A 27,493-nucleotide genomic window follows, 5' to 3' on the forward strand; every position below is an offset into this window, starting at 1 on the left:
TACTTGTGGCAGGAATATTATGACAAAGTCAAACGTGCTTGGTAAGTGAGAAAAATAAGCATTTAATGATAGAAAAATGGTGCTATGGTTCAAACGGGAACTTATTTGTCACCAGGCAGAAAACTCTCTAATTTCCCTTTAGGAAGTAGAAGAGGAGATGCTAGGGAAAATGTGGATGGCTGTGAAATCCAAGATATCGTCCAACATTGAATGTGTAAGATTTTTTTTTTTTATGTTCCTGCAAAATACGAGACGTAAAAGATACTGATCAATAAATCTCCCACTAGCATCAGTTGTCTTTGATGAACGATCATTCTAATATTGACTTATGTGCAAATTAAAGGATAAAAATTGTGATCTCTAGGTAACGGATCTTGTAATCTTGGCCCACACTTCAGAGACAAGGTGTAAGTTTGGTTACAAGTAATGAATTATGAGTGGGGCCATCTTTTTAGTTATTGTGTACTCAGTTAACTGAAGGTTAATTGCTTACTATATGCCATCTCCATAAGGTTAATACATAATTTTAGATGTCAATGTAGGAAAGAGCAACATTAACTCTTATGCAAAATAATCTAACACAGTTATTTTTAGTGGTTTTTATTTTATTTTATCTGTGACGTTGACTTTTTCAAGCTACACATACAACACAACCTCACATGGCTAGTCACTTTACACTTCTAAGGAATTAATGTGTGTCCTTATTTCCTCCTAGTTAAACTGGTTTTTCCACCTTACAGGTGTTATAGCTGGCTGTTCCCTCCCCTCCATCCTGTAACTTACTCTCCTTGTCTTCCCTCCCCTCCTGGCACTGACCTTCCCTTTCTCCTTGAACTGATCTGGTAAGGTGAAATCTTCCATTTTTGTGCAGAAAATTGAAGGTGGCTCTGCAAACTTAACCAACTTGCTCTCCACATGCATTTTTATTAGTTCTACCCATTTTATTCCCATTTCCCCTTCGTTTTTGTTAATTTTCTCTCTCCTGTCTATGCATATGTGCTTTGTCTATGCCAATTTCCTCTCTATTTCATTTTCCCTTTCTTAATCCTGTGCCCATTTGCCAACACATGCTCACTGAATGCTGTTCTTGGATCTTTCTCTTTAATGTCTCTCCTGTTCTTTAGTCTTATGCTAACTGACAACTTAGTGTTAGTTTTAGACTCAATGGAGGGGGGAGGGATGATTGCCCTCTCCCTAATCTACCCATGGTTATGTTACAGTAGAAATTTCAGCACAGTTTCGCCAATTGCTGAAACTTGACTCCTCCTTTTTTTATTTATAATTTATGTCACTTTCTACCTCTTGGGTTAACCACGACAATGACGATGAATGATGAACTGATGATGGGAAAAACACAATAATACACCCATTACTTATGAAACCTGTTTGAACCTGAAACTCTGGCCACTAAATAAAAAACACTGGAATTCCTTAATATTATAAATATATATTTCAAGTAGCAATAATGCCTGCCTAGCACTAAGAGAAGAAAAAGAACATACCTTCCCCAAAAATGCCATAGCAATTGGGTTGCCTGCATCTGCTGCCTGCAGGAAATAGTGCAGGGCTCTCTGGTGATCCTGCTGCACACCTCGTCCACCTTGGTAATGAAGCTGTCCCAAGCCAACCTATAATCAGGACGCAATGCAATATTATAGACAAATGCTATCTACACAAAACCTCCATAAAAAGTGCACTTAACATTCATAGTTCCGTGAGTAGATACTGAAAAATGTAAGTGGCAAGAATTAGTTTGTAATGAATCAGTGTTACTGAACGTTGATTTTTCAGGAGTCCTGGTATCTTGTGAGGTGGGGAAAAATTCATAGGCGCAGCTAGAACTTTATATTTGGGTGTGCACAAAGAAAAAAATGAGGTCTTGTACCTTTATAATAACATATTTTGCAACACAATCACTTGGCTCTTTAACTGCACTGATGTTTGTAAAGTAATATAAATTCACTAAATGACAGTGTTGAAAATTTCTGAATATATGTAGTAGAAAAAAATCAAATTGCATAGAAATTACACACACACAAAATGTTCATAAATGTTACAAACAAATACATCAAAATACACGTCATCTATAACAAGAGACGTCTGTCAAAAGGTACTATGTTCTTAAACTCATCAATAACTTCATTTACATCAATAGACTAAGCTTTTTCCTGTTCCACAAATAGCAAGAGCAGGGCTTCCAATCTATCCTGCTTCTGAGTTGCTCTTAATTTAGTTTGAACTTTGGTAAGCTTGAAGAAAGCTCTCTCACACGTGCAGCTTATGACAGGTATAGAAGAAAAGCGCTGCAGTACAGAGTAGAATGCAGTAAATATCTTCTTTCTCCAATGACATCAAAAAATCGAAAAACTATAGACACTCGTTTCATCAGCGATAATGCACACGTTTGTACCAAGTAATGACATTTTCAACTTCTTACAAACTGCCGCTTATATTCTCTCTTATTGAAATATCTGTCTTTAATTCTCTTTGATAAAGCAGTCCATAAGGGTGTGCCTAGGCACACCCCGTAGCTACGCCTATGGAAAAATCCTTTTAATAGGCTGTTGGCAAAACACCCTATGAACCCTCAAAGTAGTCCCCCAGAGCATCCAAAACATTCTGCCAACAATGTGGGAGATGGTTTCCGACATGTGAGAGGCGTTGAACACCATCCACCTCATCAGATGTGAGTCGGGACATCTCACGTCCATGGCAATTTCCTCTCAGAACAAAAGTCTCTCACATCGTTGGCAGCATGTTACGGATGCTCTGGGAGATAACTTTGAGGGTTCATAGTGTGCTTTGTTTGGGCCTCTTTTGCATTTGTACTGACAATGTACCCTTGTGACTAATAACAAGTCCCTTGGCACACATGACCTGCTTTGTTCTTACATTGTTGAATTCCATACAGTGTTCTGTTTCATTTGTATGTTTCGAATTTTGGTGCCGGTTCTGCAATCTCGCGAAAAACAAAATTTGACATGACTGATGCCCAACGGGGTGATACTCATATGCCCGTATTTGTGGCTTTGCGACGTTAGCGACATAGCACAAGAGTTATTGGTCAGGTTGCTTCTCTACTGGCCCGCTAGATGGCAGTGAAGGCCCACTTGCCTTTTGTTCTAGGGCCTCTTTTTATCGCACAACATGCTACCAACTTCGTGTTCTGACATCAGAGGCAGCGTGACAACCATCACCTTATTCTAATGGAAATTTCAGAGAGAGGAATTTAATTAACTGTAACAATCAGTTTGGAAATAATAGAAGACCTGATAGTAATTTCCGAAATTACTGTAGATGGTAGGGTGAAAGCGATGCACGAACCGTGAATAATGCCGACGTAACCTCAATGTCAAACGTAAAGCGCGACAGGGAGGTCATGCACCTACCTGCTATATAAGCATAGGAGCAATTACGTGGAGGTCTCTTTTGTCATCGAAGTGTAAGCCTAAGCTATTGGGGTGGTAATCTTAGGATACGCTGTGTTCAAGGAAGCGTTGCCGGATTAGGCACGGTGAGTGTGCCTTCTGTTTACAATCCCTACCTCCAGTCACATCAATAAACCTAACGTGGAGAGAGTATCGATCATTGTAATTTACAGTTTGCCTTATCCCGGTACGTTCTCTACTCTCCCAGAGGATACATGGTTAGTAGAGCTACGGGATGCAACGATCCAGTGTCATCTTGTCCTATAGCGGATGCCGTTCCCTGGGGTAGAGCCGAGACTAAATTACCAAGAAAACAGAACATTTTCGAACAATAGGATTAATTGGCGTTCTGGTAACTATCAAGGTCCAGTAAATGATAGTAACGAACAGCATAGTAGTTTCAGGTTTTCTACAAATCCTTCTTGATCTAGTGTATGCTCAATGTGTGCAAGACCAAATGAAGACAGTCAAACTAGAGATGAAAATTATCAATGTAATACATTTTCAGGGTATTTATGCTAAGAGAACCAAACCTAAAGCACCTAAACTAACAACGTAGTCACGATGTCTCTGACGTCAGAACATGAAGTTGGTAGCATTGTGATAAAAAGAGGCCAGACTAGGTACAAATGAAAGAAGGCACTGTATGGAATTTAACAATGTAAGAACAAAGCAGGTCATGTGTACCAAGGACTTGAAACATCAACTTAACATTAACATTTGAAGTTAAAATAGTTAATAATTAGAATTGTACATTTACAAATGAACATAAGAAGTCAAATAAATTTGTGCTGTAAGATAGAAGTCACAACATTCCCCTTCCTCGGGGAAGAAAACAACGAGTCATCAGAAACTTTTGAGTCACCCTATAGCAATTGCATATTGACAGGAGGAGTTTTCTTCATAATATTTGTAGGTAAACTAAGTACATATCAATAACATATTGTGATGTGCGTATTACTCACAGCTAAATAAAGAGAAACGTTAAAAAGATCAAAGGTCAATTACTTACATGTGTGAGTACGAAATGTTGATCAAAACAAAGTTTTTACATTTCGTATTCACACACGTAAGTAATTGATCTTTGATCTTTTTAACATTTCTCTTTAAGTACACATCAAGAAGAAAACCTAAAATAAATTCCTTGGAACCTAGGCACTCTCTATCATGGAGTCATACCTCCTAGAGCATTCATAGATCTGGATACCTTACATAAAGGATTATTACAAATTTAACATTAAAATAATACATCTCTTTTTAACTCTTCCTTTCTTAGGACTAGTGCTCAAATATGTCACGTGCCACTTCCGAGGACACAATGAAAAATGCTAGGAAGAACTGTTTCCCGAGAGCGACGACAGATGGCAGCACGCCATATAAAGAAGAGCAGAGTTCATTGTAGAAACTAGGAGCGGAGAAGAGCGATTATATATATATTATAGTAGAGATGGGACGATATGAAATTTTGGCCGATACCGATAAAGTACCGATATAAAATTTACCGATACCGATAACCGATATTCTACTGATCAGATATAAAATTAGAAATGGTTCTGGAAGAACCTGAAAGGTTCATTTACCTCCTTAAAAATGTGTGTTTCAAAGTGACTGCAGTGCAAGAGAAATTGCATATTTAGACATTTACTTTTGAAAAAAGTAGGGCATGGAGATTATCCATAAAAAATACAACAAAAATGGCATAATTTTGCACCAAACTATCAGATATTTATCGATATATCGAATCGGTAAAATAATCGATAATTTTACCGATAAACCGATACACCGATATGCCTATATCGGCCGGTACCGATAGAGTACTGATTAATCGGTCCCATCCCTATATTATAGTAAATGAAAAATATATAAAGGAAGAGTATAAAAATTATAGAAGGAGTGAATAAAATGTTGTATATAGCCAATTAAGATAATTAAGAATATCCTCATATATGAAACAATTAGAAAAGTTAATAAGTGAGCAAATGAATTCAGAAATGTAACTCTCTCTCCTTTTTGATCTTCTGACGAGGAGAATATCGCCAGCTTTTGTATTTGTCTGTCCCTCGGTGGTGCTGTGTTCAATTAGACGCCCCAAAGCACTTACGGTTGCGCGTCTTATTAGACGCACTGGGCCATAGGCAGCGCTTGCTGTTAGCGATCCTGCGCTATTCCCCCTTTGGTCGTTACATAGGAGGTGGCGCTACTGTCAGTTTAGCTGACCCTACTCTTTCTATAAGTATAGCTTGTATCGTTTGCCAAAGCAACGGGGAAAGCGAGCGCATATATGTAATAAATAAGATTATGCTTTAAAAGGAAAGACAATAAATTAGAAGAAAGAAAAGAGGAATTAGCCTTCTCAAAAATTAGAAAGAAGAAAAGAAGAAGAAGCCTTTTCATAAATAGAAAAGAAGAAAAAAAGAAGTATTTTCCAAAAATAGAAGAAAGAAAAGAAGAATAAGCCTTCTCCAAAATTAGAAAGAAGAAGAAGTCTTTTCCAAAAATAGAAGAAAGAAAAGAAGAATAAGCCTTCTCCAAAATTAGAAAGAAGAAAAGAAGAAGAAGCCTTTTCCTAAATAGAAAGAAGAAAGAAGAAGAAGTATTTTCCAAAAATATAAAGAAGAAAAGAAGTCTTTCCCAAAAATAGAAGGAAGAAAAGAAGAAGAAGCCTTTTACCAAATCAAAGATAGGAAGGAAGAAGAAGCCTTTTCCAGAAATTACGAGAAGAAAGAAGAAGACTTCCTTTCAAGAAGAATATAACCGACGTAAATTTGGAATCAGCATATATTTCAATGTATATATAGCTTCGCTATATATTTTCTCTGTATTGTGTATAGTTTTTCAGAATATAGATCCGCATTTAACTATATCCTATTGGATATAAAATGCTTTCTTATTTGGAATTCTCGAATAAAGAACCTATCCCCTGAGATTAAGATATTTCTATAGCCATGGTAAATAACATTTAAGTACGTACCCCCAAAGGGCGTAGCAAATACTAAGTATCCATTTCTTAAGTTAATTTTGTCAGTTTAACCTCTTATACTAAGAAAACTAAACCTAACAAATTAATCATTTAGCGTTACAATGAAAGATTTTCATGGTGACGTCAGAACAGAAGATTGGTAGCGAATTGTGCGATAAGAGAGACCCTTTGCTTTGTCTACGCTGCTTTTGTTACAGTCTTTTTGAAGTGTGCTGCCAGCTGGTGACGTATGAACATCGTGCTTAGAGCAAAGCGGAAATTCTGATTCACGTGCTGAAAAAATCTTCATATTATTGCCTAGTCGTGCATTTGCTTTTGTTGTTGTGTTTGTTCTAACGTGATTCTATTTGCTTGTCTTTGTCCATGTCCCAATTATTTTTCATGTTTGTCAACTGTACGAACATCTTGCTTGTAGCAAAATGGGAATCCTGATTCACGTGCTGAAAAATCTTCACAATGTTGCCTATTTGTGTATTTGGTTTTGTTGTCGCGTTTTCTCTAATGTGATTATATTAGGATTATTTGTTTTGTGTTTGTCAACTGTATGACTTGTGAAAATAACTCGTTGCCATGTAAAAGATTGTAAACTGGCTGAGCAGCAAAAATTATTTTGATTCCCAACAGATCAATATATATATATATATATATATATGTGCATAAATCATTCATATTCCCTAAACAAATAAATGGTGGGTTAAATATAACTTTTATGGTAAAATATCAGTATATTTGGCCTGATAGATCAAATAAAAATTCACATTTTAGATCCTGTTTCTTGTTTTTATCAGACTGCCATCTAGCGTTGAAAAAGAGAAACAGTGGGATACAACTAACTCTTGTTCCAACGGATAGATGTCGCTAGTGGACGAAGACCCAGCGAAGACCACAGAATTTCACATAAGAGAGAACAAATCTCCCATTGGTTATTTTATCTATGCTTATGCCCCAGAACTAATAGTATTACGCTATCATGAAAGAACATTTCTGTGACACGTTTTGCAGAACCTGCAGGATACCTTGGCTACGAAAAAGTAACGAATAAATTCAAACTGGCATTCTCAGTAGCAGCTTTAGTTTACTACAAGCACAATTTCAAACAAACAAAATTTCTATGCTTATGAACAATTCTAACCTGAGCCTGCACGTCCCCTTTTTCTGCCAACAGCTGATAATACTCAATCAGGTCATTATCCAGGATTCCGGAATTGTATCCTGGATTCTCCATTTCTTCCAGCAGTCTTACTCTTTGCACTGCAGAACCACCCGAGAGGGACACTTCTTCTGCCACTGAAAGAAAAGAAACATTTGTGAAAATTATAACAGGATAAAGGCAAAAATGCATCAGAATACCATATTTACACCAAAAAGACAAATGGTATGCGCTGCTTGAGAGAAACAATTGCAACCTTTCACTCCATACCTGCATATCGTGCTGTCTGCATTCAATTGATTCATCCTCACATGTCACTTTGGTTTGAGACGATTCCCACTCAATTTGCAAAACAAAATTTTCCAGACTTTTCCAGGTAATTTTAAATAACTTTCCAGACCACTCTAGCAATGTAACTAACTAATAAATAGATATTGGTCTTCCACTATGCATGTTTTCATTTAAAAAATCAACACTATTGAAAATATGCACACAAATACCTTCAGACACCACGTGCTGAACAGAACAAGTTTGTCAGCTCTTACAGATACCAGACAGGCACACAATTGCACATAAAAGAAGTACCGATTTTTCAATGATTTCCTGCTGTCATTGTCATGGATAAAATGAAGTTAAAACAAGTATGGGCAGGAGCAGGAGTATAGTTGATGTATTATTTTCCTGTAGTTTACGGTTATTACAAACATAAAAAAACAGTTTTTCTTTGTGACGTTTCAGGAGAACACACGTTCCTTTCATCAGACATTTATTTTCATTTTGACTAAAGATACAGTTATAACAATGGTTAGTAATTTTTTTTTTAACAAAAAGAATCTGTTGTATAATGGATGTTGTCAATGTTACATTGTTGTAATATAGCAACTTAACTGTGAAAAAAGCAGTCTGTTTTATTTTTATTTCAGATTTTTTTTAAATTATGAATGCCAAATATCATCAGGTAATTCAAATTCATCAATGTTTTCACAAAGTCTCTTGATGTTTTTTTGTTACATTAAATTTTAAAGATGGTGGCTTACTCCATTTGTGAAAAAGAAAACTCTATACTGGATCTATGTTACCATTTTCATTATTTAATTTATTCCAGTGTTCTTCTGCAATGAACGAAGCTTCCCAGACATTCAACTCTGTGTTTCCCGTTAATCTTTTTTAAACCCTTCTCTTTTTAATCAAATGCTTCTCTTCGATGATGAGTTGACAAACCTGTTCTTGGGTTTAGATTTATAATGTCCAAATCGTGTTCGTGCCATCTTATTGCCATTTTCCTTGCTGTTTGTCCCACATAATCTTTTGAACATGAAATAATAACCGTAAACTACAGGAAAATAATTCTATAATGCAAGCAATGCATACATACAAGAAAAACTAGTATAGTTGATGTCTGGAACTTATGATGAATTGGAAAATTCTGTGTTGCCAAACTTTCCTCCTCTTTTATTTTATGTATATTCAATTTTCACACTCATTTTCATATAAGTTTTAACTATTCTTGTGTCTTCCTTATCATTCCTGTATTTCCAGTTTTCCCTTTGCTCCGTCTAAGAAAAGAGCAATGTTCAGTGAGAAAATGTGTAATGATTATGTTTTTAGAAAAGTTTTTTTTGTATCTTTTGTTGCTGTACATGCCACTATGTAATAGAATGTACAGAAAAAAAAATCTATATATTTTTATAATTGGGAATGATATTTGGAATATTTATGCAAAGTTTATAAGCTGGCCCTAAAGAAGTCCTTAGGCAGTGGGGCTTTGTTGTTTGTCATTATTCGTGTCTAGGATAGGATAAGTCAAGCACAGATAACCAAATGTTATGACACCCTCAAATTCCTCCCTGAGGGATCTAAACACCTAATTTCTCAACTCATGTAGGTTCTGAAATCTCTTGCAGGACACATTTCTTGTGAATGCTATATTGTACATAATTTTCAAACATCAAACAAAATGCAGGAAAACTTGTTGTTGAGTTGCTGTTTTAAGTCCACTTTATGCACAGTAAGGCTAATCGGGACTGGACCTACAGTTTAAAGTGGGATCCGAACCACTTGTGCCTCCACCGGGTATCGAACCCGGGACCCCTTGATTACAAGGCAATGACGCTACCACTGCGCCATGGGGGAGGCCCATGCAGGAAAACTAAATACAAACTTGAACTGACTACGTGTATGAAGAACAACTGATCTCAAAATATGGAGTCACAATATCTCAACATGCACTATAAAACTCTAACTGGTGTGATAAAGAGATTACCGACGAGAAGATAAAAAATATGAAGAAAGCTCTCGTGGCTCCTATTCATATTACGGGCGATGTTTAAACATTAAGAAATTCAGCATCCTTAATTTTATTCAATCCAACTAATACAAGGATCCTACCTGTATTGGCGACTTTTCTGTAGAAATCCAAAGCCTTTTCACAACTTGAAGCAACAGTGATGCCAGACCAGTACCTGTACCCCAAAGCCATCTGAGCCCAGGGACTTCCTCCGACTGCTCCGAAGGAATAGTAAATAAGAGCTTTCGCCTGGCTTGGTGTAACGGAAATCCCTGATGCATACAGGAATCCCAAGCCCTGAAATAATCAATACAAGTGTGAAAAATGAAGGAATAAAATGCCATTTTATCAAATAGTATCATTGATGTAGAGTAGGGATGGGACCGATTAATTGGTACTCTATCGGTACCGGCCGATATAGGCATATCGGTGTATCGGTAACATTACCGATCCGATATATCGATAAATATCTGATAGTTTAGTGCAAAATTATGCCATTTTTGTTGTAATTTTTATGGATAATCTCCATGCCCTACTTTTTAAAAAAGTAAATGTCTAAATATGCAACTCCTTTTGCACTGCAGTCACTTTGAAACACACATTTTTAAGGAGGTAAATGAACCTTTCAGGTTCTTCCAGGACCATTTCTAATTTTATATCGGATCGGTAGAATATCGGTTATCGGTATCGGTAAATTTTATATTGGTACTTTATCGGTATCGGCCAAAATTTCATATCGTCCCATCTCTAATGTAGAGTCACAGTTCTTCAATTAGTACATATTTTGAATTATGAAATCATCAAAACAATATTTATTATTAAATATTCATTATAAATGTGAATGTGGAAATATAAAAGAGTTTTCAGATGATTTCTCAAAAGGTATATTGTGTTAACTCTTCTTTTAATCCCTTAAGTGGGTAAATTGCAAATGCCAAATATCTTCCGTAGTTGGTAATTTTAAAAATTACAACTAGTCACTCTCCAGAAGTGCATCTTCTGTACTCAAAGAAGATAGATGACTCATTTCTCACATTGATATACTGTGGAAAAACACAGGACTTCTAAATACAAGAAGCCAGGGGCCCCGGGTTTGAATCCCAGCCTGGACATGGGTGATCTTTTTTTAACGTCCCTTCATCAATTTCATCATATCATCACTTATCCTCGTCATAGCGATAGTCCAAAGTGACCTAAATAACCTAATTCAATCCATCAATCAGGAAAAATGACCTGAATTGGCACGAACTTCAGTTTGAAGCACAGCTAATATATTATATACACGTGCAAGATAAACACAGCTAGCAGTGTGCAACATGGGAGCAGTGTCTCCACTTTGAAGTTAAACACTCTGGAGCTTTTGAAGAGTGGTATTTCATGATGGAAATGCGAACTAACTCAACAGTGAAAGAAGCAGGACTGTAGCTCATCATACGCAGGATATATGAGGCAGAAAATGTCGAGGATGGATATATCCATCACACCCACTTAACCCCTTAAGTGCGGAAGGCGCATGCATATATATATATATATATATATATATATATATATATATATATATATATATAGGATAAAAGCAAGGAGGGCCAAAAGGGCTAAGTAAAAATCAAAGAAGGTAAAAGGAAACACTCACCGGACAGTAGAAAAATTCCTTTTACCTTCTTTGATTTTTATATATATATATATATATATACTATATTCGATTTACTTGTGATATATATAGTCACACAGACGTTTGGTGAGATAGTTCTAGCTGTAGTAGAAACAAAAAATAGTAGCAAGCGAGGAAAAAGATGAAAACAAAGAAGAAGCAAAATTTCTTCTTCTTTCATTTCATCTTTTTCTTCCCTTGGTACTATTTTTTGTGAGTTAGTTCTAGCTGTAGTAGACTATAACTTAAGGCACAAGACGCCTCAGTAAGTTGCACCTCGAACCCAGGACATTACAGTGAGTATCATCACGTTCGGGTCATGGTAAGTGTGGAGAAAGATTCACTCTGGTATTCCTCTTCTTGACAGAGTAGGCCAATTAAGTTATAAAATGAAAACCTCTTGCTTTACGTAATTTGCTACATCCCTTGTGGCTCTAACGATCCCCAAGCTATTCACCGAGTCACACTTCAATATAGGAGTAAATAGGAGAATTACAGAGAAACGTAGTACTCACATTTTCCACGAATTGTGGAAACTAAATAGTAGAAACTCCAATTGACTACGTGTAAGAACAACGACTGGTCTCAAAATATGGTCACAATTTTTTTTTATTATTTTTATTATATTGCTCCCCTGTGCTTAGCACCATGCCATGAAGGCGTATAGGGGGTGTGGGGGTAACGACCCACAATTTAGGAATTTTAATTTTTTTCCAACTACAGATTACATCTGATATCTGCTCTGTGTTTTATTGAAATTGTTGAATAAGTTTAAACTTTTGGGCTCAAGTGTGATACTTTAAGCGACAAATACTATACATGTCAGAACCCAGATCTGAACTCTAGTTCATATTCTAAGTGAGTAAAATGTACTTCATTTTTTTTTCTCCAGAGAATCTCCCTCTCTATTATTATCTTGTAAAGATATACCAATATGAAATCTTGGCCAATTTGCATAAAGTACTAACATAAAACATCTGTAACCAAAATTATACTAATCAAAAGTTTAATAGTAAATGTTCCATGAAGCAAAAATTAACTGTGTTTAGAAACTTACTTTGCAGAATCAGGGTAGGTACATACATAAAAACTGTAACAAAAATGGTTCCACAGGAAATGAAAGGCAAAGAACCACTGGTCTATTTCTACTGTAATAACCATGGAAGAGATTTATATGTAAATACATAATTATGTATGAAGCTGAAATCAATAACATTTTTATTATCTCTGAGCATTATGGCATGTACGCTCAAAAAACTCTGTTTTTATTTTCCATACTTGCACATCTATTAGGTTTTGGCTCATATTTTAGTTATTTTTACATATTATTTCCATACTTCGGAACATTTCTCAACATATACTCCATATTTGGACAATAGGTAACTACATGTCCCCTTGCGACTGAAAGAATTGGGTGAATTTCTTGTGAATAACTGACAAAGTCCAAAGCAATGTTAACAACCAAAAGTTTACAACCTTGTATATACTTCCAATTGCTTTAATTACAAGTTTTCTGTCATTCAAACAATAATGTTTTTTACACCTCCGAACTGTCTGCTCTTACTATTGTAAAACACTTGAAATTCCTGATTATTTACAATTGTTGTCAACAATAGAGAATGAGGGCTCAAGCATCAGCTCCTGGTTGTTACAAACGTTAACTCCAGCAGACATTGCGAATTTGAAATACACTCCCATTACTACTTGCGATATTGAATGCAGTTTTAGTTTTAGTCAATGCAAATGCATCTTAAGAGACAACAGAAGAAAATTCACGTTCGAACACTTCCCACAAAATTTTTGTTCATTATTTTGGAAACAGAAAATGAAAACACATTTTGGGTTGTTTTAGAATTAATGTCAATGTAAGCGTACTGTATTTTATGTTATTCGTGTAGTGTCTTACATTTTTTTAAATGTAAATTTTTACAATTTTAAGTGCATAATTAAGTGAAAATAACTAAATATACATTTTTACTACATACAAATCTGTTCCCATGTAATAACAAAACACATACCATTTGGGCATCAGGGACTCCTTTTGCAGCCAGCTCTTCAAACAATTCTCTTGCTGCTGTAACATTTTGCTTCAGAGGAGATCCAAAGAGCCGTGCCCATGCTATGCGCACTTTGGCTTGATCGTTTCCCATGTCTGCAGCGTTCTGCAACAACGCGAATGCTTCTTGCTTGTTTGGCCGAGTAGCATTCAGCAGTGTTACTGCCGTTTCATAAATTGTCGCAGCTGGAAAGAGAAGAAATAAATACAAGGCTAGTCACAAACAACCTCATTTGTTGCTAATAAAAGTAAGTAAAACGTGGTAACTAAAACAGTATTTTAGAAGTGAAAAATATTTTATCAAAACAATTTCCCTGATTTTTTCAGGTTTTCTAGACACTTTGAAATAAATTTCCAGGCATTAGTGAAAACTAGATTTTTATTCTCTACAGGTTTTTTTTATTCATAATGAAAGTTGTGTGAAATACACACAAATTTAATATATATATTAATAACTTACGTTTTGCGAGTATCTAGGTAACTCCTGCGACTTTTCGGGACGCTACTGCTCCCTTCCTCAGGCTGCTCATGTTTAGGTTATGTATAAATCACAACCATGTCGAATTATCCATAGGTAGATAATATAGGATTGGTAAAAGGTGTGTGGTTAAAAAACAATAAAAATTAAAAACTCATTACAGGTGCACGTCAGACTACCATGCTGTTTCCCTGATTAGAAACTGCTCCTTGGAATGTTAAAACTTTAAAACTGTGAATAGCCACGGACCGCGTGTGCTGCAACACACTTACTTACCAATCCTATATCGTGTATCTATGGAGAGTTCGACGTGGTTATGATTTATATATAACCTAAACGTGAGCAGCCTGAGGAAGGGTGCAGTTGCGTCCCGAAACGTCGCAGGAGTTACCTAGATACTAATATATATATATATATATATATATATATATATATATATATATATATATATATATATATATATATATATATATATATATATATATATATATATTAGTTTTTTTTGTTTTTTTAAATATGAAAACAAAGCCTTTAATTGCAAGAATGCTGTATTTTGAAGGGTTACTTTTTTTTCCTTATAAATATGAAATCAGGATTTAGAAATATGTGTAAAATTCATATTAAGTGAAAATGCAGCACCTATAACATTCCACTCTTTGCAGGATTTCAAGTCAGTACGATCTTGGGGAACCTAAACGTTATGTTCAAAATATTTTAACAGTTTCAAATGTTGAACGAGTTTTTGCAAGTTTCATATAAGTATTACGAAGTGCTTTAGAATTCTGCAGAGGATTGTGGAAGAACGTTCAAAGCTGGGGGAAACCAATTAGCCCTGTTTCACTAACTAGTATTTACCAACGTAACTTACACAAACAGCCATTCTTGGTTTACAGTCATCTCAGACATGCAGTTCCAGCAGATTTTCTTGTGAGGCTCAAAGGGGTTTCATGCTTGAGACCAGATATTATGTGCATTGAAAGCATTTAGGGTTGTTATTTTAATGCTAAGAACACAAAACCTGACCCACCTCATCTAAGTATTTAGGGATGTTTTTTAATACTAAGATCCTTACACCTGACCTGTCTAACCTAACAATGAAAACATTTAGTGACAAAATGACCCTTTGCATCCATGCATGTGATGACAGAAGCAGTCTGTATCCAAGACAACAGTAAGTCTTTTCCAGGTCAGTTGGAAACCTGACTCTTTAACATTGTACAAAGTAAAGGTAACACTTTCATATAGGTGTGACGAATTTCTAACTTTTTACAGGAGAAAGTACTTACGCAAATCATTTTCTGTAGTGTTGTGGAAGTTCGTGAATGTAGTTTTGATCAATTTTAATTAGAATGCATGTTATTTTCTGCGAAAATCTCTGTCTGACACGCTGTTGCTGCCATTTGCTTTCTGCACGAGAGCACAATGTTCCATGTGTTAGATGATGTAAACCCCGTAGTCAGTGTTTCAAACCTTCCAGTGTTTTCACTATAACATGACGTGTCTAGTATTTTTAATTTTTTTAAAAAAAATTTAAACTATGCTTGCCTAACCTAACCTTACGGAAAATGGTTTGTGGGGCTAACGTGAATGGTTTGTGGGGCTAACGTCAATGGTTTGTGAGGCTAACGTCAATGGTTTGCAAGGTATTAGCATAATTTCAAATCCGGGTACGAAAGTAGGTATGTTTCGGTGAACATGGTTGCAACACTGCATAAATCAACAAAACACTGGCACAAGGCGCAATGAACCAGTACCTTATCGCCATAATGTGTGTTACAGAATCGAAATAACGAGTAACATTAAGTACTCATAAATGTAAGAAATAAGACATTATTTTCATTAGAAATTCATTATTTCACCTAAAAAAATGTTCCGCAATGCAGAATAGTGTGTTAGCAATGTAAAAAAGTGTGAAATAAATGATTTATAGGTGTCACACCCATACGAAAGTAGTACCAAAGTAAATATTAAATAAATATGACAACTTATCATTGAAAAAGAAAAAAAATATGCAAATATCTACTGCACATTCTAAGGATACTTACTGAATTCATTAAAAACACAACAGAAAATTACCTTCCTTTTCTTCTTCAGTAAGCTCTCTTGGGGGGATATTCAATGGAGGGATTTCTTCCAACTCTTCACTATCAGCAAGATCGTCATTTTTTCCGAGATCGTACTCCTCACCTTCAACTTGAGCAATCACTTTCTGGATCCACTTGGTATCATCTTTTATTAAGGAATCCGTATCCAAAACTATTTTATCCACCCTTGCATTCTCGTTACCATCATCACCTTTCTTCTTCACATCACTTCTGTCAATTTTCTTTGACAGATCTGGAGCAGCGACTATTCTTATAGCACTCGACTGAAACACACTTTCACTATCAACTTTTTCACCCTGGCCTCTCGAACTGGTGTCATCCAACTGTTCTTCAGATGCTCCGACCTCGTCCTCATTCTCAATGTCATTCTTCCTCTCCTTCCTGCTCAAGGAAGAGAATATATATTTTTGCTGTCTCCCCTGCTGGTTGTTCTGATTATTGTCGTCCTGTCGACGATACTTTTGGTTTCCGTCGTCATCGCACACACACTGAAGAACTAACAAAACCACCACCAAGGAGAATAAAAGATTCCTCTCCTTCATTTTGCCTGCAAGGAAGTTAAGAACACAGTTCCAGTTAAGCTGCATTTGTATATTGCAATGAAAAAAAAAAAAACTATAACAATTCAGATTGTTTCTTTTACACACACCACCTGCTGTAATTTTTTTTCCAATCTACAACTAACAACACTAAAACCATCCATGTTCTGAATATGCAATGACTTTTTACAACTTGCACAGTAAGATGGGGACATGTTTAGCATGCTGGAAAGAAGTGCAGAAACATGCTCTAAGTTTGGAGACACTAATTGGCACATTTTACAGTCACGGAATTTAGGATATAGCAAGCTGCTATATCCTAAACTTATGTTCCTTTCCATTTTGCATGAAGAATTCAAACCTTACCTACTCAAAATTTATAAACAGTAACACTATATGCATGTTGGAGCATAATTGTAATATTAAGAGCATCAAACTTAACATGAAAGGGAGGGCCCAAAATGAACTCCATCCCCTTCCTCCAAATTCAAAAACATATAGGCCTAGGGCTAAAAAATGTTCCATTAGACTAGTCTGGTTCGCTGCACATTTTGACTCTCTCTGCACCGAAGCGTCTATTTTGTTGATTTGGAGTCAAGTAGTGTCTGCACCGTTTGTCCGGACCAGTGTATGGTCACGTGGTGAGTACTAACTAATCAAATGACCGTTGAAAGTAGCAGTCAGGCATTTGTTGAATCTTCTGAACTTGAACACCGATTTCAGTCTAGTTGGTTGAACGTCATTACTGGATACACCTGCACTACACCGAGTGTCAAAAAGAGCAGGGAACTAGACAGGCCTATTGTGTTCTCATACCCCTCTCCAATACACATGCGAACATTGGAATTGATAAGGGACACTAACATACAGTGGCCAGAGCCGCGGAGTAAAATAAAAGAAAAATTAAGTTGTGAGTTTGCAGGAAAGTAGCTTACTACAGCCTCTGAAGAAGACTACTTCGGTACATTGAACTTGTAGTCAAATAATAGCCTTCAAAACAGAGAAAACAGGTGAAAGTATTACAATTAAAATTATTATTGTTATTGGTGCTGGTAGTCGTGAGCAATTCCAAGTGGGACTGCTACATTTTCAGCACAACAGTGGCAAAAAGTTACTGCAGCATATTTTCCACTGCAAGCTCCAGAAATTGAGATCGTGAATCTTACAAGTAGATAGCTATAAGTTTAACAGTTGCATGATACCAAGATCAAAATTTCCTTGCATGTAGTTAGTTCAATAGTGTAGCAGATATGGATGTTGTATAAGATGTAGTACTATCACCAGCGTAAAAAACTCTAACCACTTAATTTTAATTGGTATTGTACAACAAGCATTTTTTTGGCAAGAATTTACAATACCGAACCCTTCTGTAATTTCTATGCTACTGCTTATACTCGCAAAATAATTAGTCGCGATGATTTATCTGAGGTTAACATGTTGGGGTAAGGTGTAGAAATTGTTCATTAACGTGTAGAAGTTGTAAAATAAGCTTTTGTATTCTCGCAATGATTCTCCGTATACAAGTATGCGAACCATATTTGTTGATATAAACAATTGACCATCGCAATTAGTTACGCTGTCTACAGCATTGCCACACTGTTAGTTTCATACTTGGAGAGCATGAATCGTGTAAGAATGGCGGAAGAGCATCTGGACTGATTTGATAACAGGTAAGTTTGGCAACAATGCATCGATACTAAAATTGCAGGATACGAAAATGGTGTACCTTTGATGAAGAACGTTTGCTGTTAAAGTAAGATTTTTTTATCGGTTCGTTATCACAATTAGCGCAAAACAATTCACGGATAGCCCCACTGACCATTCTCGGTAAGGTTAGGTTAGATTAAGCAAACATAGTTAAAATTTGGGGTCGTAAAACCATGCTTGGGCAGCACCACAAACCATTGGCGGATAGCCCCACGAAGTATTCACGGCAAGGTTACGTTAGGTTGGGCAAGCATAGTTAAAATTTGGGGTCGTAGTAATGTCAGGAATATATATTTCGTTCCGTAAGTATTCGAAATGCAAAAATCTTGCGATCAATAATGAGCAATCGTGCATTGTCGGTTGCAATCACGGACCCAATTATTTTGCAATTTCTACACGTGACCCCCAGATTTTAACTTTAAATTCGTGATTAACTCAATTAGTGAGTATGCAAAATATTACAAAAATCGGGGAGGGGTCCGGTGTCGTAAATTCGCTCCTTTTTTTTTTACATTTGATATTTACACCTTTAAAATGTAGCTATTGTTGCTACTCATTTGACCCTCTTCAGTTAATTTGGTTATTAATTAGGCTTATATTAAAACGTTTCAAGACAAAGGCTCGATGTCCAACATGATTATAACGATAAAACATAGATTTTAAGTGGGCGAGATGAATGGTATCCTACGTCACAACACAATATAGAGTTAACAGAAGAAAGTACAAGGGAAAATTTGTGAAAATCTAATTGCAAGTACAAGGGGAAATCTGTGAAAATCGAATTGTAATCTGATATTTTTTTAACAGTTATTTGTAAAATTCAACCGGTTTTTGCTCCCAGGAAAGGGATTTGGGAACTGTTTAATATATTTTCACTCTAAAAACATCTTGGTTGAATTCCTGTACAAGGCAAAGAACAATAATAAAATTAGCCAAATAACAAACCAATTATATGTTTGATTCATATTCTTACACAGAATAGCAGCTTTGACCTACTCTCGTACACATTCAGACTAACTTTTGGAACTTTACGAAATTATTTTAATTAATGAAATCAGCATTTGTGGATCACAATTGTCCTAAATGTTCTGAGGAAAAAATAATTAGAGATTAAAATGGTAACTTGTCGACGCAATTGCTTTAAAAATATCTTGACCATAACATAATAACTTTCATGTACTTAAGTATAACTCCATTTACTTACGAATGAGCCGTCGTATTTGTTAATTGAGCCGAACTCACGCATTACAGACCCCCATGACAGGTTCAAAACAAACGACAATCGAACTAGTTCATAACGCTCGGCAAGATGTTAACACACCGATATGAACCTACGTGGCTTCATCCTATAGATCCACATCACATTGATCATGGAGAGCTTTTGCAATTGTAATAAATATTGCAAGCTTCAGCATACACCTTACAATACATAGGGAAGTAAATTATATGGACAAGAGAATAACAGAATTTTCTCTAAACAATTGCACGGACCAGACTTCAGGGGCGGGTTTTGATACTTGTACGTGGGCGTTTGGAACCAACGAAATAATTAATATTTATTTATTAATTTTAATGTGTAATAGCCACAAATAAATGGAAATTGAAAATACTAGTATGTAACTTAATTTTTGAAATACATTCTACTTCATGATAATTCTTACAAGATCCGTAATTGGGTGTTTGACGTTGTTACTTTGGGTTATTTGCGAGGGACGTCGAAACAGGCTGGTTTACATTGGGGCCGAGTCTGCTGCCACGCGCGTGTCAGCAGGGAGAATAAGCATCAAATTTGCTCGTGCCACGTAATTCGTCTGCTAAGAGGATGTTACAAATCTTGAGAACTGATTAAGACGAGAGAAATGCAAGTTTATTATTAGTGGGAATGAATGTAAGGTAATTAGAACCTTTTTCTTTAGAAAGTATTTAGCGATATTATTTTAATGCTAACAGAACCTAACCTAACTACGAGAGCAGGGGCGCCGACTTGTCAAAATTATTGGGGGGCTCTGATCACTGAAATAAATGAATGAATGACTCACTCCCTCCCTTTTTTAAAAATACAAATTACGTCTTCGTATAGCAGTTTTTAAGCAGCTATTTTATTCCTCATGCAAATGAAATGTAACATGAAAAACGTGTGTCTGCTCATTTGTTTTTTAGATAACAATTAACATTTTTATTTAAAAGTAGGCTATGTATTTACATTAAGAGGCCTAACCGAGCGTGTTGGGTGGTCGTCTCAACTCGCTTTGATCCGGAGTCTCGGGTTCGAGTCTCGGTGAGGGCATGGGTGTGTTTTAATGTCCGCAACAGACTTGTAAAGAAAGGACATGTGACGGGGCAAAGTTCCTTAGTGTTGACGTACCCATAAAAATAGCGAATATTTACAATATTTAATAGTTTTATTTAATTATTTACATAAATGGTAACACAAATCGTAGGCAAACAGTTTAACTTTTTTTCTTTCTACAATATTTTACTTTTTTTATTTCATTTTGCAATAATAAATAAACACATAGCACGCCGTGCTTTAGCAATAATGCCTTTGATCATAGCCGTTCCCGCTTTCGCAATACAGACTTTTCATAAGCTTTCCTTGCGTACTTTACTGCAAACGAGTGTTAAATAAACTCAAAGACTTTAGAATTATTTTCCCCTTATTGTTTGGACTAGAGGAAGAGATTTGGAGGATAGCGAAATATTGTACATATCAATATTGCCTGAAAGTCGTGTTTACGACCTCAAATTGTTCAGAATTCACTAAACAACATAGTACTGGTATAATTGTCAAATCACCTCGTTATTTTGAAACTCTTTTTAGTAAAAATGTTAATAATACTCATAATTATAGACTTAGTATATAGTAATAAGTCATGTGTTTTACTGTCTCAATTCATAGCACCCCCCCCCCTCCAAGTTGATGGTTTAGCCATAGGTTTAGCGGTCTCAGTCCCCAAATTTGATAGTCTAGAACATTTCAAATGTGTATTTAAAGTTAAGTTCATGTTGCACAATTCAGAGTAAACTTTACAAGAAAAGCAGAATAATACATTAGATCCTCTTAAGCAAAATTATTTGAGGGGCTCTGCCCACACATCATTAACCTATGTACGAGAGCATTTAGGTTTATTATTAGAAGAATGCTAAGGGGCCTAATCTTGTGTAAGTAATCGCAAAATGCTAACAGTATGTGTTACAGACGTAATTGCATACATAGCATGATGAAATCACGATAAAACAAAGACCGAGTCTGCTGCCACGCGCATCTTGGTTGGGTTGAACGTAAATTCCTTATTTTTAATTTTATTTCTCCTACGCCAAATACATCAAGTCTCATCTCTTCAACTTCATACACCCGTAGTTTATTTTGTTTCTTCCTATGGGCGCCATTCACCGGATATTTACATTTCTGTGCTTCATTGGCGCTGGCGGGGACTGCACTTCCGGTTTTGAAAAGCAAAGGTGTAAAGCAGTGATGTGCGTCTACGCGTAAACAACGATAGTCTACATTCTACACGTAGACTACAGTCCGGCCAAGGAAGACGAAACTACCTGCAAAGGACGATTCCAAACGCGAGAGGGGAAGCAGGGAGAAGCACTCGCCGAACTACCCTTTGGGATTTCGCTTGTGTGGGTTTGTGATTTATGATGGCTCTTTCAATTGGCAACAAACCGTTTCGAAGTGGAAAAGAGGACAATTGGGACGTTTTGGCCCCTGTTGCACATTCTACAAAACACCCTCGTTATGCTAGAAAATGTCACAAACCATTCAGTTAGTACATTTATACTTATAATACTATATACAACAATATTATTATTACTCCCTCTGTCCCATAATTATTGTCCGGTATGCCAAAATGGTAACTTTTTATTTAGGTTAATTTGGATACTTGATCGGCCAATTTGTACTGATCCTTGAGTAATAACGTTGTACGATACATTCCCGTGTTTAATTTACTTCTTCTGTATACACCAATGTCACAGTTTGAATATCGTACAATTATTATGGGACAACAAACAAAAGTGTACCGGACAATAATTATGGGACAGAGGGAGTATTAAATACTATATTCTTTAATGTTGTGTACATTTGTGCTAATTATAATATTTACTAAGACGATCAATTTAATTGAACAAGTTTATCTACTAATGTGACGATATGAATACTTTCCTGATATAGTAAATGACTGGCTTACCTAACCCTTACATAATTCGTAAACATCTCTGTATGTATTTTGGCGCCGATGTTACTACGTTGAAACTTCATTGCTGTTTCTACAGCAGACGATTTTCAAGGAACCCGCTTCCTGTCCAAAGCCCCGTCACCCCTATTTAGCCACTGAACGCGTCCGGTTGGCGCATGCGCACTTCCGTCCATGGTCTCGGCTAAGGCAGCCAGACAGTATTCTATACACGTAGATTACGTGATCTATTTAAACAACATGGCGAAAGGTGATAACTTAGCAAAGGGCGCGGTGGAATTAAAACAAAATTATACTACGTATCAGTTTCTGATGTGTGAAGAGAACTTTTCATACTCGTTCTTCCAAATTCGAACAATTTCTCACCTAGGAAGAAACCTAATATAGGAAATATTCTAGTGTTTATGAGGAAAACACCACTCTTGCCTCACGACTGCCATCTGTTGTTGTTTTCTGCATACTATTTATCTTCTTCCATAGTTGATGATAGAAGAGAAGAGAAATTTTGTTGTAAATAGAATTCTTTTCATTTCGTTAGGAACCACTATAGTTGAAAATGTCACTTTCTTTTCATTAAACCCTTGAAAATTAATTTTAATGCACTTTAGACTGTCTACGTAGTCTATGTAAACCACTACCCAATGTAATCTACGCGTAGATTACGTGTAGACAACGCATGTAGACGTAAACTTATAGTCTACGGCCCATCACTGGTGTAAAGGCAGTGTCTTCGGAAAAGGCGACAATATTTGTGTGGATTTCTGTTTCAACACGAAATAGGGAACAAACAATTGTTCTCAGGTATCTATGCATCGTTTTCAGACAGACCCTATTCGCGATTAAAATTATCCGATATGCCATCTGGTGATATTTTCAGGAACCACTCCACGTAGGATACTTCGCTGCGCTTCGCCGTGTTGAAGCCGTTCAAAGCATGGGGAACATGCGAAAAAGTAGCGTATACTGTTCAGTTTTTTGTTCTAAATCGTTTTGTGGTTCAGGACAAGTAAAAAGTTTACATGTGTTTTCCACCTCGAGGAATCAACAAAATGAAATGTTTAAATAAATCAGGGAAAACAGAACGGATTGACATGATTGGCATAACTGAATCTTTCGGAAAGATGATTTTATTGCCATGAAAGTAAGTAAGTTTTAAATTGTTCTTTATGAATATAACATTTTTTTTCGAAAACAATGTATTATGTATGTAATTTGGAACGGGTGTAAGTCGATTAAGTGCGAAGATGAAAATAGTTTGAGAATTAATTAATGTCCGTAATCATAAAGGTAAGTCAGAAAAACATAATTTACATGCTAATGTTGCTGTTTCATTCAGTAAGTAAATTTTCAGTGAAGACTGAAGATAGCCTCAATGAAATTGTTGTTATTATTATTATTATCATTATCCGGTGTTGTTATTAAACCAGCCTGCCTCTTTGGGGAAAAAAACTGCAACGGCATGTTTACATTTATTTCCTGCCCAAGCTTTGCAATACAGGTGAATTGCTTTATTTTCAAATCATTTCCGAGAGTCCCAGTTACAACCGAGGAGGTGCAGATGAAACAGCACTGCTTTGAAGAACCAGTGCGTATACATTAGTTTCCCTGCGTTTTCCGTGTTATTTTTTATTATCAAAATTAAATGCTTCGGTCTCAACGAAGCTTCACCTTCGTTATAGTTCCTGGAATTCACATCTCATTCGCATTATTTAAATATAACGCGTAATTTAAACGTTTCTTCCATACCAGCAATGACAACACGCTGCTATTACGTACTATTACTGAATGTAAACAAAGATCTAGGCCGAGTCTGCTGCCACGCACGTGTCAGCAGTAAGAATAAGCGTCAAATTTGTTCCTGCCACGTAATTCGTCTGCTAAGAGTAAAAGGTAAAAAAAAGGTAAAGTGCTCCCCTGTGCTTAGCACCACGCCATGAAGGCGTATAGGGGGTGTGGGGGTAACGCCCCACACTTTCTTGATCCGGCCGTGAGTGGGGGTGATGTGATCAGCATCACGCCCCTGACCGCCTTTACCCCCCAGGGTTTCCCCCAGGTAGCCATGTCATTCGACGCTGGGTGGGCGCCGGAGCCGCTTCCAACGTTAGAAAAGTTCCCGGATTTGAACCGGCCGGGGATCGAACCCGGGACCTTGAGCATGGTAGTCAGACGCGTTACCGACTGAGCCATCTAAGAGGATGTTAAGAGGATGTTACAAATCTTAAGAACAGATGAAGACGATAAAAATGCAAGTTTATTATTAGTGGGAATGAATGTACAGGTAATTTAGAACCTTTTTCTTTAGAAAGCATTTAGCGATATTATTTTAATGCTAACAGAACCTAACCTAACTACGAGAGCAGGGGCGCCGACTTGTCAAAATTATTGGGGGGGGGGGCCCGAGAGGCACAAAAAGCGAAGTAAAATAAACTAAATCAATCAAACAATCAATCAATCAATTTTTTCTAACTTCTAAAGTCCTTTCTTGAACGACACTTGCAAAAGTTAATAACAAAATACAATGACTGTGCATTTTAGTATAGTAGCTATGAAATGTAAAAGTATTAATGAAAAATAGTTGTGCTGGATATTCACTCGGCTTGTGGATCGAATAGCATGATAGTAATAAACAACAACAATAATAATAAAATTCGAATAAAATTTTATTTAATTATGTATATATATTATTAGTGTATAACAATAATTTCAACCGTAGTAATTATTATTATTTATTTTACTGTTGTGATCGAAGTATTTCAATGTTTATAATTAGTGTAAGCTTCATTTCAACCTGGAAAAGTGTTTTCAAAGTCAAGTCAACTGATGGTAGAAGATCAACCTTGCCTTGGAAAATATTAGTATTATCCCTTATATCTGGATCCAAAGGATCCGGGAAATTGCCACTCTTTTCTAGGTAACTTTGTTTCTCTATATCACTCAGAAATTTCAATTGATCCATTTTGTTTCCGATCTTTTATAAGAAAATAAGCCCGGTGCCGATTCGTATTCCACTTGTTTACATTGGAAAATTCGCCAAACCGGAAGTTCTTTCCCCGCCATCTATAATCGAATTGTCTGATCGATCGTTTTTTGTTTACTCAGGAATAACCCGCATAATCGACACAAATTCCATGAACACTCACAGACTCACTCTATACTGTCTTCAGAAAGCGTTTACTCGGCTTAATGCACGGGGACATGTCTGGAAAGAAAACGATTTTCCTTGATTTTTCTATTTTCGATCGTTCTTGGTTGTGTAGAACGTATAATTTTACTTCTCCTACGCCAAATACATCAAGTCTCATCTCCTACACTTAAAGCATCATACGGCCGTAGCTTATTTTGTTTGTTCCTATTCGCAATTAAAATTAACCGATATGCCATCTGCCGGGATTTTCAGGAAGTACTCTAAGTAGGATACGTTGTGTTGAAGTCGTTTAAAGCATGGTGAATATGCGAGAAAGTAAGGTCTACTGTTCAGGTTTTTTTTTTTTTTGCTCTAAATAGTTTTATGGGACAGAACAAATTAAAAGTTTTCATGTGTTTCCACCCCGTGGAATCAACAAAATGAAATTTGTGAATAAATCAGGGAAAACGTAATTGACAGAAAATTGGTATGGGGGATATAACACTGTAATTCGGCAAGGAAATTACGAAGAATGCACGAGTCTGCTTACTTTATTTATCGAGAGATAAATATATATTTCCATGAAAGTAAAGTTTTAAATTGTACTTTATAAATAAAGCTTTTTTTCCGAAAAATCATGAAGCGTCTTAACCAATGCGTCCATGTATTACCGGTGTTACGTATGTGTGAAATTTGGAACAGGTGCAAGTCGATTAAGAGGGAAGATGAAAATAGTTTGAGAATGAATTAATGTCAAATGTAACCAGAAGAAAAGTGAGCATGCTAATGTTCATGTTTCATTCAGTACGATGTCCTTTTTCAGTGAGTATAGCCTGGTCATGAAATCGTGAATATTATTATTAAACCAGCCTTTCTATTTCGAGAAAGAACTGCAACGATATGTTCGCAATTTTCTCCTGTCCCAGCTTTTCAAGTACAGGTCAATTTCAATTCCTTTATTTTCAAATAATTTCCGAGAACCCCAGTTACATGACGTGCAGATGATACAGCACTGCTTTGGACAACCAGTGCGTATACATAGTTTCGTCTGCATTTTCCGTGTTATTTTTGCCTATCATAATTAAATGCTTCGTTCTCAGTACAGCTTCACGTTTGTTAGAGTACCTGGAATTCACATCGCATTCGCAATATTTAAAAATAATACGTAATTTAAACGTTTTCTACCATACCAGTCATGCCAACACGCTGCTCTTTTGTACTACTGCTGAATGTAAACAAAGATCTATCCAACTTAGAGCGGCCATATTGGAAGCGACACTAGCGCTCAGGTGGTAATTTTAATCGCGAATAATCGACATAAATTCCATGGACATTGGAGGGGCAGGCTGGAAAGTTGAGGCGTCAAAAATCCATCTCGTACCCTCCCCCCTCCCCGATGTAAAATTTATCTTGAGCTGTTTCTGTTATTATGCCTAATATATTTGAAGACTAATTTTCTGCCTTTCATCCCAAAATTTAATAGTCTCGAGAATACTATTTGAAGTTTGATTGAAGCCTACTCATGATACGCTAATCAGAATGGGGCTACAGTTTAAATTTCAATTAATATGCCTGAAAAAGGTATTTAATCCGATACCACTTGAGAGAATAGGTAAGCTAGGGTGATCAGACGTTCTGATTTTCGCAGGACAGTCCTTTTTTTTGAGGTCTGCGATGCTACTCCAAAAAAAAAAAAAAAAAAAGTCCCTATTTTTCAATACCGTCCTGCGAAATGTCCTGCAAGACATCCAGACGAATTGATTTGATTACTTCTATGAAACTGTTA

The 27,493-nt window shown here is 36.3% G+C and overlaps 1 protein-coding gene across 1 annotated transcript in view; it reads right to left on the reverse strand.

Annotated features, from left to right (window-relative positions):
- Nucleotides 1-19,851, reverse strand: part of Hrd3 (HMG-coA reductase degradation 3) — a 38,960-nt gene extending 19,109 nt beyond the window's left edge. Inside the window, exons 1-6 of the mRNA XM_083137762.1 lie at nt 19,586-19,851; nt 16,107-16,682; nt 13,515-13,738; nt 9,947-10,142; nt 7,541-7,695; nt 1,503-1,628 (exon numbers count right to left, since the gene is read on the reverse strand). Coding sequence (XP_082993888.1) covers nt 1,503-1,628; nt 7,541-7,695; nt 9,947-10,142; nt 13,515-13,738; nt 16,107-16,677 — 1,272 coding nt within the window. The 5' untranslated portion in view covers nt 16,678-16,682; nt 19,586-19,851. The remainder of the gene's footprint in view (nt 1-1,502; nt 1,629-7,540; nt 7,696-9,946; nt 10,143-13,514; nt 13,739-16,106; nt 16,683-19,585) is intronic.
- Nucleotides 19,852-27,493: the final 7,642 nt, after the last annotated feature.

This window comes from Lepisma saccharinum, chromosome 16 (genome assembly GCF_977018435.1).
Source record: "Lepisma saccharinum chromosome 16, izLepSacc3.1, whole genome shotgun sequence".
Lineage (NCBI taxonomy): Eukaryota > Metazoa > Arthropoda > Insecta > Zygentoma > Lepismatidae > Lepisma > Lepisma saccharinum.